Source organism: Triticum dicoccoides, chromosome 6A (assembly GCF_002162155.2).
Source record: "Triticum dicoccoides isolate Atlit2015 ecotype Zavitan chromosome 6A, WEW_v2.0, whole genome shotgun sequence".
Taxonomy (NCBI): Eukaryota; Viridiplantae; Streptophyta; class Magnoliopsida; order Poales; family Poaceae; genus Triticum; species Triticum dicoccoides.
Genome location: NC_041390.1, coordinates 629,319,265 through 629,333,120, shown reverse-complemented (window position 1 = coordinate 629,333,120; position 13,856 = coordinate 629,319,265). Strand labels below are relative to the sequence as shown.

Below are 13,856 nucleotides of genomic sequence, written 5' to 3'. Positions count from 1 at the left end.
ACCACCGGCACCTGAAGGGGGGAAACGGACGCGTTGGGTCTACATGGAGGGGATCTTGCTGTGGGTCTGGCCCGGATGTTGCTCCAAAGTGTTCCTATGGGCTGACCTAACACAACCGGGTGGAGAGGTCCACTGGTCAAATCCCGTTCGTGCAAAGTCAAAGGGCTAGATCCCGTGGTCAAACGCTACATGGTTAGGCGGGATGGGGGCCCTGGGGGGTAGCAATGCCACCGGAGCGTCGCACCGGGCCCTCATACATGCGGGGTGGTGTGGTGGCATGTCCGAAGAGGCGGCACGCGTCTCCGGGGCGTGGCCCCCCCTAACGGATGGCGATGACACGGTAGTAGCCATTCAGCGGTAACGATGCGGCGTGAATATTATTAAATACTCGGAGCGCGATAAAATCATGAGTTTTTTTGCACGACGTGGGCACATGTGCTATAGGAACGATAATATTTTTTTTTATAATTTTTGGTGATGGAGAAGTATCCGAAAAATTCCCTCTACGCGGATTACCCTTCGTGCGTCTACGGCTGTGGCCGGCGGCCTCCGGGGGCTAGCATGCCGCCAAATCTTGCGTAGGCGGCCTGTCACAAGTTTGGAAGTGTTGTGGTGGTTGCAAACGCCCAGCACGCGTGTCCGGGGTGTGCCCCCCCTCACGGACGGCGCCGCCGCCGGCACTTGGAGGGGGGAAACGGACGCGTCGGGTCTACACGGAGGAGATCTTGTTGTGGGTCTGGCCCGGATGTTGCTCCAAAGTGTTCCTATGGGCTGACCTAACACAACCGGGTGGTGAGGTCCGCTGGTCGAAACCCGTCCATGCAAAGTCAAAGGGCTAGATCCCGTGGGCAAACGCTACAGGGCTAGGCGTTGTGGGGTGACTTGCCACCGGGTTCTTCGCAGGGGTGGCTGCGTGGTAATGCCGGACTACCTACACCACCTTCTATCGAGGAGCACAAGTGGCTCATTGAACCTGTGGGGACAGAGTAAGTGCCTCTCAATCATATTTTCAACACATGACAACATTTTCTTATTGCACACATGGCAATCATTTGATTCTTTTGCAGAAACTGGATCCTTCGCGGAAAGGGCCGTAAACCGAACGGCCTTATCACTGTCCTGTTGAAGGAGTTTTGGCCTGGCCTATTCTGCCCGCGGCCAGACAGGGACCCGCAGCAGCGGGTTTTGGCCACGAGCTGGGCCCACTACGAGGCTTGCAGCAACACGGAGTACGGGACGATCGCTAAGGCCGTGATCACCAAATTTTGGGTAAGTTCTCTTCTGAATCACTTGTCTTCAGTTTCGTTCATAGTTTATCATTGAATCACTCAACTCATGCCTTGTTTGCTTCTGGTTTATGCATGATTGCAGCAACTCTATAGAGTTCTTGACGAGCACAAGGCCAGAGCCGACGTGGTCTTGCTTGCGGCTGCGAAGAAGAAAGCTCGTCAGTTGCAGTACGAGGTGCGCTGGATTGCCGTCTCGCAGTACTACCACTACTACCTGCACCAAAAGATGACCAAAACTCAAGCGCAGAAGCTACGACTTACCTTGAGCAAGGAGTAGTTCATGATGGTAACTATTACTAACTTTTCATTGTTTCAAGCAGTCAACTATATGTTTCGTGCTCACATGTCATGCTTCCAAAATTTGCATAGGTTGTTCCTCGTTGGTGCTATGGAAGGCATGACGGATGGGCGAGTTTGGTGGATAGGTGGCTCGGCGCCGATGCAGAGTTTGCTGCCAAGAGCATCAAGGCCCGGGCTAACCGTGAGACTACGGGACACACGGCCAAGGAAACAGGAACCACTGGGGCTTCAAGGCCATGAAGGTATATCTATGTGCATGATGCATTTTTGTTCTTCTTTACGTCATGTTCTTATGTATGGCTGACTTCTATTTGACGTTGTAGGAGGACAAGTTGAAGAAGCTGCTCTCAGACATGGAGTCGTGGAAGCTGGCCCGTGAGCGGAGTCATCGCAAGGAGGGCGAGAGCCAGTACTACGGCAAGACCGAGGAGCACCTGGGGTCTTACATTCATCACTATCAGGAGTTGCATCCGGATGTTCCTGTTGCTGAGGTCGCCCAGTTTCAGATCGACGACACGGCGGTGGTGGCCATCCAGGGGAAGAAGAATGGCCGGTATCCGTGTTTCGATGGCTTGATCACTCCTTCAATCTCGTACACACAGCTTCGGGCTGGCAACCCGAGCCAGTTAGAGAGTACGGGGCGTTCACAGACTCCCTTAGCCCGCCAGCATGCTGTAAGTACTTCCTCTTTATCTTTTTCTATCTTGCATTCTCAGTTTATTTTCAGCATTGCTCAGTTAGAAACAACCTAAATTATGTAGGCATATAAGGAGTTTGTCGAGCATAGGAATCTCGAGGTGCGGGAGTACTTGAAACGAGTGAAGGCAAACGATGATTACAACCGTCAGATGATGAGGTTAGTTTTGCCCTCTTAAAACCAAGCTAAATTTTTGCACTTTCATTCCTTCTGATCTTCTAGTTTGCTTGTTTAACTAACATTCAGGCTATGTTGGCGTCTTGGACTAACCGCACGGATCCACCACAAATGGGACCCCCACCACCACCTGCGGAAGAACCCCCACACGTGCCCACGTTCGATGAATGGGTGGCACTAGGCAGTGATGGTCCAGTTAGTACATTTGCCTCACTACTAGCAAACTAGTTCTCGTTCATGAAACACTATCATATCATATTTACCGTTAGAATCTTTTCTGAAACATGTAGGGGACCGGTGGCTCGACTCCTGCTCCGTCGACCCCAGTCACTCCGATCTGGCAGAGTGGTGGTGGTCGCGATGGCGGTTTTGGCGGAGGTGGTGGTGGTGGTTTTGGCGGAGGTGGTGGTGGTTATGGCGAAGGTGGTGGTTTTGGCGGAGGTGCTCTTGCTTGATGATTCCGTGCATGTGGCCATCGTGCCATGCCTTTCATATTCCTACTTTTATCATGTTTCATGTCTTGCACTACTTTTATGTTCATGAACTTCCGTCGGTGATGATCTTTAGATGATGTGATGAACTTGAGTATGTTTAGATGATGATTGTGAACTTGAGTATGTTTAGATGAACTTGAGTATGTTTGGATGATGAATTGTCATATTTCTGCATAATTTCATATTGTTCTGTTTTGAAATGCTGTCAAATGAATTGGAAAAGAGAAAACAGGGAAAAAAACTATGCCTACGGCAAAGCCGTCGGCATATATACGCCCAGGAGTTACCAGGGCTTGCCACGTGGTATCTATGCCGACGGCTTTGCCATAGGCATAGCTCTGCTGCCAGGAGAAACCAGGAGCTGCCACGTGGCAGAGATATGCCGACGGCTTTGCTGTAGGCATAGCCCTGCGACGTGGCATTGCGTGATTCGTCAGGAGCTGCCACGTGGCAGAGATATGCCGACGGCAAAGCCGTAGGCATAGATTCATCTATGCCTACGACTTTGCTGTAGGCATAGCCCTGCCACGTGGCATTGCGTGATTCGTCAGCGCTTTTGACGGCGCCGTCCGTTGCCGTCAGACGAAAAACACTCCCGACGGCTATACTATGCCGACGGCTGACGTCAGGCCGTCGGCATAGGCCCCTATGCTGACGGTCTAACAAGACTACGCTGACGACATCTATGCCGACGGGGCTATGCCGACGGCAGCCGTAGGCATAGATCTATGCCGACGGCCCGTGGCCGTAGGCATAGCCCGCGAGTCCGGTAGTGCATTGTCGTGCTTCTGTTTCCTCCTATGCCGCTTCAGTTTCGGCGCAGCGATGCTTGGCCCCACTTCCATTAATCCAATCTCTTCCCACAGGGTTCAGATCCACGACGAGCAAAAGAGGTAACCAGCTATTTACTCTCTGAGGTAATCAGCTATTTCGACGGACACCATCAGCGAGCTGCCTCTGAGTTGCTGCTACCCAAGAAAACTCCAGGCTCCACGACCGGTACGACCCCATCTCTACTACTCTGCTTCGATCTCGCGGCGGCGGGCGCAGTAGCGATTTGTAGCTAGCTTGTTCAGTGTTATAATGCTTGGGCATAGTGGCTTACTTCCATCAATGCTTTTGTCAGGTTGTAGATTGAGAACACTATTGTTGCATTAATTGAGCCAGCTCTCAGCTAGCATGGACATGGAGGCGGCTCTTGTTAGCGTGGCGACAGGGGTCCTCAAACCTGTCATAGGGAAGCTGTTTATTCTGCTCGGCAACGAGTACAAGCGTTTCAAGTCAATTTGCAAGAAGATCAAGTCCCTCACTCATGAGCTGGCCGCCATGAAGGCTTTTCTCCTCAAGATGTCCGAGGAGGAGGATCCCGATGTGCAGGACAAAGTTTGGATGAATGAGGTACGGGAGCTATCCTATGACATGGAGGATGCCATCGACGACTTCATGCAGAGCATAGGTGACAAAGACGAAAAGCCAGATGGCTTCATTGAGAAGATCAAGAGCTCACTAGGGAAGTTGGGGAAGATGAAGGCTCGTCATCGGATTGGGAGAGAGATTCAGGATCTGAAGAAACAGATCATTGAGGCGGGCAATACAAATGCAAGGTACAACGGTCGCCAGACTGTCACTAGCACAAAAAATGAAACCATTGACCCTAGATCTGTTGTTATCTTTGAGCATGCCTCAAAGCTCGTTGGGATTGATGGACCCAAGGCTGAGATAATCAAGCTATTGGCACAAGAAGATGGATGTGCGTCAACGCAACAACAACGAAAGATTGTCTCCATCGTTGGATCTGGAGGTATGGGCAAGACAACTCTTGCAAAGCAAGTCTATGAAGAACTCAAAGGAAAATTCGAGAGACGTGCTTTCATATCCGTGTCGCAAAATCCAGACATTATAAATATCCTAAGGGCTATTCTTAGCGAAATTAGCGGTCAAGGTAATGCTGACACAATAGCATGGAGTATAGAACAAATGATCTGCAAGATCACCAATTTCCTAGGAGACAAAAGGTATTGTTTCTATTAACATTTACTTTTCATCCTTTAATACATAAGAACCTTGTTTAGGCATGACACTAAAATCATACAAAATTTCTTTTATAAAATAGGTTCAGCATTTCTACAATTTATTATATAGTTTCTAAGATGTTAGAAAATGTGATGGTCAAATGATCATGTTGATGTCCAAAATGATAAGTAAACTACAATAAAGATCATGTTGATATAAATCAACAAACTACCCTAAGACACCATGTTTTTGCTGTTCTGGCATATTATGATCTCCCTTGATGCTTACCTTGATTAACTTTGCGCAAAGACTAAGGTGTAGTTCCACTACCATCCCTTGATGCTTACCTAGCTTTCTTTTCTTAGTAAGTACCAAAATATTTTCTTTTCGGTCAAACTATTTTGGTGACACTGAATTTGTGTCGAATTCAAACTTCCTCAAAGTTTGGTTGGATTTTAATCAAATTCAAATGTGATTTATGGTCATTCGGCAAGCTGCAAACCGAAATAACCAAGATGTCCAATTTTCCAGTGAGTTCACCAGGGCCCAAATTATTTTTGAAATTGGAAATTTGAGCCATGCATGGCTTTACTCTGTTTTCGTCTTCAATCACTAGATGTTTGGAACCACACCTGGGTTCTTGGTTTCTTGCCCACACCCATGCAAAAATTTGTTGCAGAGGCATGCTTGCTTCTCAGCTTATATAACTGGACTTGTGCCTCCCTACTTTCTGAGGTCATTATTTCTGTTCAAACTGTTGCTTATATGTGTGTCCTCCATAATATGCAAGATTACCTTGGACGTACATGTATGAAGTATGTCTGCAACACATGTCAGCTCCTTTTTTATATATTTTTGTACGTTGTCAATGAGAAAAAGCTTAACATTGTATGCTCATTATATTTAAGCCATGCTCATAAATCCATCCACAGGTACTTTGTTGTTGTTGATGGTATATGGGATGTGAAAACATGGAATGTTATGAAGTCTGCATTCCCGGTGACTAGTTCTGGCAGTATAATAATCACCACTACTCATATTAATGAGGTTGCAGATTCATGTTTGTCATCATGTCATGGTCATATTTATAATATAAGGCATCTTGATATGGTGCATTCGAGGGAACTTTTTAACATAAGGTTGTTCGACTCCAGTGAAAATTGCCCTTCACACCTTGAAAAAGTTTCTAGGGAAATTTTGGAAAAATGTGTTGGTTTACCTTTGGCAATCATTTCTATATCTGGTTTGTTGGCTACCAAAGAAATAACAAAGCATCAGTGGAATCAAGTGAAAGATTCAATTGGTCGTGCCCTTGAAAGGAATCCTAGCGTCGAAGGAATGATGAAGATATTGTCACTTAGTTACTTTGATCTGCCTGCTCATCTGAAAACTTGTCTCCTGTATCTGAGTATTTTTCCTGAAGATTCTATAATTGAGAAGAAAGCTCTTATATGGAGATGGATTGCTGAGGGATTCATTCAGAAAGATGGCAAATATACATTATACCAGTTAGGAGAGAGGTGTTTCAATGAGCTCCTGAATAGGTGTTTGATCCAAGTTGCATGGACAGAAGAATATGGTAAGGTGGAGAGTTGTCGAGTTCATGACATAATACTTGATTTCATCATATCCAAGGCCATTGAAGAGAACTTCGTTACTTTTGTTGGTATCCCTCGTATAACCAGTGGGGCACAAAGAAAAGTTCGTCGTCTCTCTCTCCAAGTTGATGTGAAAGAACATTCTATATTAAAGAAAGGCCTGGTGTTGTCTCATGTCCGCTCAGTAAATGTGTTTGGGTATACCGTGGAAATCCCTTCTCTGGACAAGTTCAGATATTTGCGAGTTCTGGACTTTGAGCTTTGCCGCCAAGTGGAAAACCACCATCTTGCAAATATAGGGAGCTTGTTTCAGTTGAGGCACCTGAACCTGAGTTGGACAGCAGTAAGTGAGCTCCCGGAAGAAATCGGCCGTCTACATTGCTTAGAGATGCTGGACATAATTAAGAGGCACCAAAGTACAAGAATTACCAACAACAATTGTCAATCTTAAGAAATTGGTGGATCTGCTTATTGATACTAGTGTTAAGTTTCCTAATGGAATTGCGAAGATTCAAACAATGGAGATGTTGGAACAAGTGGGTGTCTCCGGGCAGCAGTTTAACTTCCTGCAAGAACTTGGGCAGCTACAGAATATGAGGAAGCTCGTTCTCGATTTTGAATATGATGATATGACCATGGACAGAAGGAGGGGGACAGAGGCAGATTGCAATGAAGCTATTGCCTCTTCTCTTCTCAAACTAGAGTCCCTTCGTTCTCTAACAATCATCGATGGTGGTAGCTTCTTACAACAGGGACCCATGTGCCCTGTTCCATGTAGCCTCCAGGAACTCTTCATGGCCAAATCCTCATATGTCGTGTTTGTTCCGAAATGGGTGAGTGCCATCATAAACCTACATCAGTTACACCTACAAGTGGAGGAGTTTGAGCAGGAAGATCTGTGCATCCTTGGATGCTTACCTGTTCTACACATTCTGGAACTAACAAGGGAAAGGAAAGATACAAGTCTTACAATCACCAGGGAAGCTGGCTTCCGATGCTTGAGGAAGTTTTCATTTGGAGTATTTAAACGGATGATGTTTGAAGCAGGATCCATGCCCAAGCTAGAAAAACTTGAACTCAAAATTTGGTTATGCAATTGGTCGGACGTGCATGATGTCCGTTCTCACACTGCTAGTCGTGATGCTTTCGAGTTTGGAATTGGAAACCTTCCCTGCCTCATTACGCTCAAATATGCAACACATGGCTCCAATGATTGCATTGCGGCTGCAAAGGCTGCTATGGAGAGAGCAGCTGGCACACATCCCAATCGCCCGTCTCCACTCTTTCAAAAGCTGGATACGACCCACACCACCCGTGACGGTCATTTGGGAAGGTACTACTGTATTCTAATTCCTAAGTTTATGTGTATGTGAAATTTCTCTCTTAATTAATTTCAATGTCTCGTATGTTCTCTTTGTATGACTTATTAACGTACCTTGTAGGCATAAACGTGGGGAGTCAGAAGCCAGGCCAGCCAGGCAAGCCAGGTTTGAAGCCTTGTTCGCCAAGTTGAAAGCCAAGAAAGCCAGGGTCAGCTTGTGCCTGCCTCCAACTCTCAGCCAAGCCGGCTCAAGCTCGGTGCTTGCGCGAGCTCCTGAGTAGGGCTCGACTCAATCTTTGCTCTGACTCGATCCTGCTTGCTATCCTGGCCGCGACCACTGCCATGTGGACCTGACAAGGCGGCCAGCAGCGAGTGAGGGCGTGCAAAAGGTGGGTGCGGGCGGCCCATGGACGCGGCGGAGAATGGCGTCCGGCAAGGTGTGGTCGGTGGCGCTGATGCGTGGGTGTGGCAGAGTTGCACCCAATCCGCGTCATTCCACGTGTGGCCATAGCTACACCTGTTGTATATGCCGCATGGGCCGGCTAGCGAACATGCCAAGCAACACGAAACACGAAGGAACACCAAGCTGCTCCTGCTCCTCATCCGGACATGTTTTGAGATTTTTAGCTGTAGACGCTTCTACCAGTGATGGATAATGTAAGGCATTTCCAGTTTACGCAAAAGTTTCTTGTTGCGCGATTCTTTCGGACGTGGAGTTTGTGAACCCGAGCACACTGGAGCCTGTTATCTGTGTCGTTCAATACTGCCTCGTGATTCGTTGCATTGAATGCCCGTGACAGGCCCGCGGTCACCCAGGAATTGGGAAATTCAGATATACGTAGCGGTGCAGTACTGACAGGTGAGACAGGAGCGTTACGGACGTTGGGGTGCCGTCCACTGATCGGATCAGAGCCGTGGCTCGAGACGTCTCCGCCATCCTGATCCGTGGTTCAGAACTGATGCTTTCCGGTAAGTTCACAGTTGTCGAGTAAATGCAGGTATGGGTAGATCCGAGCGTGGAGCTTTCCTGTCTGAAAAGTGGCGATCCGGCGGAGAGGAGGCAACTTCGGCTGCAGCCTGCAGGAGAAGATGAAGATCTGACTTTTGCAGGAATTTTTTGGGGGGTCGCAGGGGATATGCAAGACTGTGCTAGAGGAGGTGAACGATAGTGATATACCACTGGCGCCGGTCTACCGGCGGCGAGGTGACGGCCTTGTCGGCGTCAGCGCCGACGCCCAGATCTATGGGGCAAAAGTGGCGGCACAAGCTGCGGGTCGAGATACAGCTCAAGCATCCGAGCAATCCATAGAGCAGATCGATCCGAAAAGCCCAGGGTGGACTCGTAGCTATGCAGTTTTTATTTAACTCGTATTAACTGATATATATGAAAACGACACATATTTCAGTATGAAGAAGAATTGCTGATTCTTGCCTTCTCCTAGTTCATCGGGAAAGATCTAAACGAAAAAAATAGTAATTTGGGTGAGCCGTTGACGTCATAACATGTAGCCCTAAGCTAACTGAATTTGATGTATGCTTCCTGTTTTTCTCTACTGGAATGCCTGCTGTCTGTAATTTGTTGCTGTAATAGCAGTAAAATTGAGTAGAATGAATCAAAGCTGCCTGCTGTCTCTCAAAAGGAAGGCTATCACTGGATTATTCCATGGTCTATGATAGTGTTGTTTCAACAAAAAATAGTTGATGGTCTACTCGGTTTTGCATTGACAAGTTGCTACACCTGCAGAACTGAAAAGCTGTATTAAAAGTTCAGAAACTGAAGGCTACCAGAACCCAACCCTGAAGACATATTTCCGTCCAGGTAGTTCGTCTCGCCAATCGCCAAAGACAGTAGTGCTTCCATCATTTGGGAGGTCGATGAACATCTCACTTATTGCATGGAGGGTCTGTTTAGCAAGACAGTTATTTTAGGTGCAATGCTTGATATCAGATCATCCTCACTGTGCTGCCTCTTCTGCTGGTGATCAGGTGTTCTGCCCCGTCGATCTCTTTTTTTATAGGTGTCAACTGATACATGTCAGAAAATGTTCAAAATCAGTTAGTTCATTTGTATATGTTGGGTTACGCGGAACAATTTGACGAGTACACAGGACATCACCTTTGCATGCCCATGAGAGACTTCTTTTGTTTTCTCTTTAACAAACTTGGGATCAGTACTTGTGGGTTGCATAGCCAAAATACTAGTGTGAGTGCACTTACCTCTGCGGATTTCGTTGGCTCTTGCTGGGCAATCGTTGAATCCTCTGGCGGAGCAGCATGTGCACCTATTGCCAACTGTTGTCATGAGTTCTTGGGTAAACTTGAACATGTCAGCATGCATGTTAACCCGCGTGGTGTTGATTTGACGCTGGCAACTAGCATTCTGCTCCTTCAGAAGAATAGTTATCTCGTTTGTAACCTGAATCATTTAAACAAGTTCAGAAAATTCACACATTTCTGGGGGTTTTGAGACAGCACAAAATGAACAATGTAATGTTGTACTGCATGTTTTCAGGGATTCTTGCAATGTCATTTATTTAGGGGTGGGTTCCATACCAAATTTGGATATCGGCTACGGAGATATTGTGAAAAGTCAAGTGGTCCGATCGCACGGAGTGGTGTCTCCACATCCAGTAAGTGCCCTATTGATAATGATGATCCATGCCCTGCATCTGCCCTTTCGTCTGTTTGTTGCACGCGGCTATGGTCTTGACTGGCAGCCTTCACTTGTTGATTAGTTATACTCTCCAAACAATCTGGGTAGTTGCGCCGCGCATAGCACACATCTAATGCAGGTCGAAGCTGCAAAAATCAAACTGTTATAGATAACATGATTCTGGCATCAGGAGACATGACATGTCAATCACGTGGCCTGGCAAATTACCTTGCTATTGGAGTATGATGCCACACTGGTCCCCATGACTGCTGCCATATTTATCATCCTTCTAACGCTGATCTGGTCAAAAAGACTGATCCGAGGGAGGACATCGTGGGACTTGTTGAACATTCCTAGGTCGATGTTGTCAAGGAAGAATACCTGGCAGCATATAAAACACATACAGAACTAAATCAACAGAAAAGCACCGCGTGTATCAAATGGAACAAATTCCAGGGATTTCATAAGCTGGAGCGAGAGATAAAATGCTGACCTGCAGGAACAGGTGACATCCCACTAAATTAGTGTTGGGGTTGTTGGCCAACACATCCTTTTTGAGGCGTCGAACTGCCTCGAGAAGGCATTCAAGTACATGCTCACACCAGTTAAACTGTGATACCGTCTCTGTGCTAGCAAGTGCTCCCCAGTAGTCTATGGTCGCGTAATCATGTTTTGTGGTTGGTGCCACACATGAGCCCAGTTCTTTGCAAGCTTGCTTGATGACTCAGAAATATTCTAAAAGGAATTCCTTGGCCGCCAGAAGACTATGCACCCCTGTCTTGTCCACCCCAAGTGTACTCTTTATGAACTGGGTTGCTTCAGGCTTGATGAAGCCATCACGGCCCTTATCATTTGGCCTGCACGGTATCCCAAAAACCTTGTGCACATCCTTAGCCCAAAACTTGAGAATTTTCATCTCTGACAGTACGATTGTACGACGTGTGACGCTGACCTTGCTCATTGTCCATGCACTGAATTTGAAGTCCAGTTTCTGGAGCATGGGAAGCTGTAGCATAACACCAAAATCCAATTTCTGAGCGTGGGAAGCTGTAGCATACCACCAAATCAAATTTCTGTAACCAACCACTTCTTGAATTCATAAAATGTCTAAATGACTTGTACTGCACGCTTAATTGAAATTCAGGATGTGGGTGACGGTGGCGCTTGGGCTTCATTGCCATACAATGACTTGTCTGGGTTCGGCGCTAACTGGGTCATCGGTTTCAGCTCCGTCACAATTGCCAAGAGTCAGACATGGTAACTGCAATAATAAAGTGATAATTAGTAATGGATTTCATCTAGAATCTGTGGTGAACAAAAACAAGATTCAGAATAAAATATTTAGTCACTTGTGCAAGCCAGCATGATTCCTTAATCCAACTAAAATGTTGTTCCTAACGGCCAAAACCGACAAAGCGACTGCTAATTACATCTAAAATAAGCTGTACGCATAAGTCTCTAAACTTAAATCTGATGAGGATAAGCCTCGTCGCTCCTTGCAAACCGAACCGATGCTAAACAGATCTGCCGACTATGCATTTCAAAATTGGTACATGGTGCTAAACTGAGATCGAACTCCATGAAGGTTATGCATTTCAGATCAGTACGGGCTGTCTAAACGCTAAAAGGCTTTGGATTCAACTGCACTAACAGCAAAAATCAGCCTAGAGATCTGAGATCTAGCCCCATGAGCCGCGGTGGGGAACGGGGGTGAGCGAGCAGTATTTTGAAACAAAAATAAATCAATGGCCGGCAATTAGACAGGGCATGGAAGTGTACCGGATGTAGGCTGGCGGCGCCGTCGATCTGCCGCCGGGGACGTTGCTGAACAGGCGTCGGTGGGGATGAACGGCACCTGCGCAAGACGATCCTTGTTGGGGAAGGCTGGCAGCTGCAACGGGCAGACACCATAAATTAACAATGTGACGATGTTAGTACGGAATCTAGCGTTTGACGGCTCATATCGTCCGCGTCCATCCGAGCCCCGCCCGTTCGGGACTAACGGGGTAACGGCTGTTTCATGTCAGACGTGGGCCACAGCAATGATAACAAACAGAATACATAAACAATACCCGTGGCTATACTTCTGGGAGTGTGCATCTCGGGACAAACTACTGGCACAGATAACGAGCTCACTGGTGCTCGTGCTCACATGAGCACTTTCGGATTCTTTCACGTGTTACTCCTTACTACTTGTTGGGGCGTGCCCATGGCGTGCCACCTGAGCGGAAGCTCGGCGGTGCCAGGTGGGTAGTGCCCCTTTCCTTCCTATTTGTACTAACTAGCAAAAGGGCCCGTGCGTTGCAACGGGATAAAAGTATTACTCATTCTTGTTCTCATTGTTGACGGTGGCATGATGTCCATCTAATCGTAATGGGTGTGAACATTGCTCAATCCAAGGTGATCAGCTCGGCCATCACACGACACACATGTCACAAAGCCACGCCGGAGCAATGGAATGTTTAAAACTTAAAAATTCTAACCTCATCGAACTTGACATGGGGGCAGCCCTGCAAGGCAGTGGCGGCGCTAGGATTAGGCCACGCCCCAGGCAGCCTTTGACAACTGTAGCACTGTAGCTACAGTGTCCTTTAGAGAGTACGAAGGAAATCAGCCTCACGCCCTAGGCAGCCGCCCGGGCTGCCTGGGGCCTATCTCCGCCGCTGCTGCAAGGGATACTCCTTGCACCACCCCTCACATTTCTACTCGTTTTTACTTCTAGTGTTGATAGTAGGCAATAGGAGGATATCTTCATTAAGTCCGCGAATTGCGACACAAAATAGGATCGATTATAAAATTCAGCATACACACAATAGAGGGAAACTATCAGTATACACAGGATACATATAAAAAACTGAAAGTATATGCAATGCAGAGGATCAAGCTAAATGAAAACATCATTATAGATGATACTGCCAGGCGGGAGGTTAGAATATTGTATGACAATTGACAAAAGAAATTTACCTCCTTCCTATCACTTCAAAAAAAAAATCCTGTGAATATCATATATTCTGCCTAACAGATAACAAATTAAGTGTAGTTCCAGTAATCAATCACAACATGATAAAAAGTTCATTTCAGGACATATGCATTCATTTGAAGTCGTTCTTGTATCACGTGGCATTTTCTCCCAGTATATTCGGTACATGCTTTAGTGTACTACTTTTTCTGCCATAGTAACAACTTTGTTATAGCTCCCCAAAACATAGTGCACAAACAGAAAAAAATGGCATGGCTTTTGTGGGAGGTTGCCACTTCTCAGTCGGTAGTAACACCACAAAATCATCTTTTTTTTTTCAACTGTAGCACTGCCA

General features: G+C 46.7%; 1 protein-coding gene and 1 pseudogene across 2 annotated transcripts; one reads left to right on the top strand and one right to left on the bottom strand.

Annotated features, from left to right (window-relative positions):
* The first annotated feature begins 4,142 nt into the window (after window positions 1-4,142).
* LOC119316192 lies at window positions 4,143-8,170 on the top strand (annotated as a pseudogene).
* A 1,346-nt stretch (window positions 8,171-9,516) lies between these two features.
* On the bottom strand, window positions 9,517-12,438 carry LOC119314800. 2 transcript variants are annotated; one of them, XM_037589481.1, is made up of 7 exons: window positions 12,322-12,438; window positions 11,036-11,803; window positions 10,771-10,923; window positions 10,443-10,688; window positions 10,107-10,305; window positions 10,006-10,040; window positions 9,517-9,914 (listed from the first exon to the last, which is right to left on the bottom strand). In XM_037589481.1, exons 3-7 carry the CDS (start codon window positions 10,891-10,893, stop codon window positions 9,834-9,836), a joined length of 684 nt encoding a protein of 227 aa, XP_037445378.1. In that variant the 5' UTR covers window positions 10,894-10,923; window positions 11,036-11,803; window positions 12,322-12,438; the 3' UTR covers window positions 9,517-9,833. The 2 variants fall into 2 exon arrangements, with proteins under 2 accessions (XP_037445378.1, XP_037445377.1); XM_037589480.1 differs by having other exon boundaries at window positions 10,006-10,305.
* Between the last annotated feature and the right edge of the window lie 1,418 nt (window positions 12,439-13,856).

Excerpts from the sequence above, each read along its gene's own strand:
- LOC119314800 (XM_037589480.1), bottom strand. The coding sequence starts at position 10,893 with ATGTTCAACAAGTCCCACGATGTCCTCCCTCGGATCAGTCTTTTTGAC. Across the intron at positions 10,306-10,442 it reads GTAGCCGATATCCAAATTTG|GTTACAAACGAGATAACTAT; the intron begins GTATGGAACCCA and ends TAAATGATTCAG. Across the intron at positions 9,915-10,005 it reads TCTCTCATGGGCATGCAAAG|TTGACACCTATAAAAAAAGA; the intron begins GTGATGTCCTGT and ends GACATGTATCAG.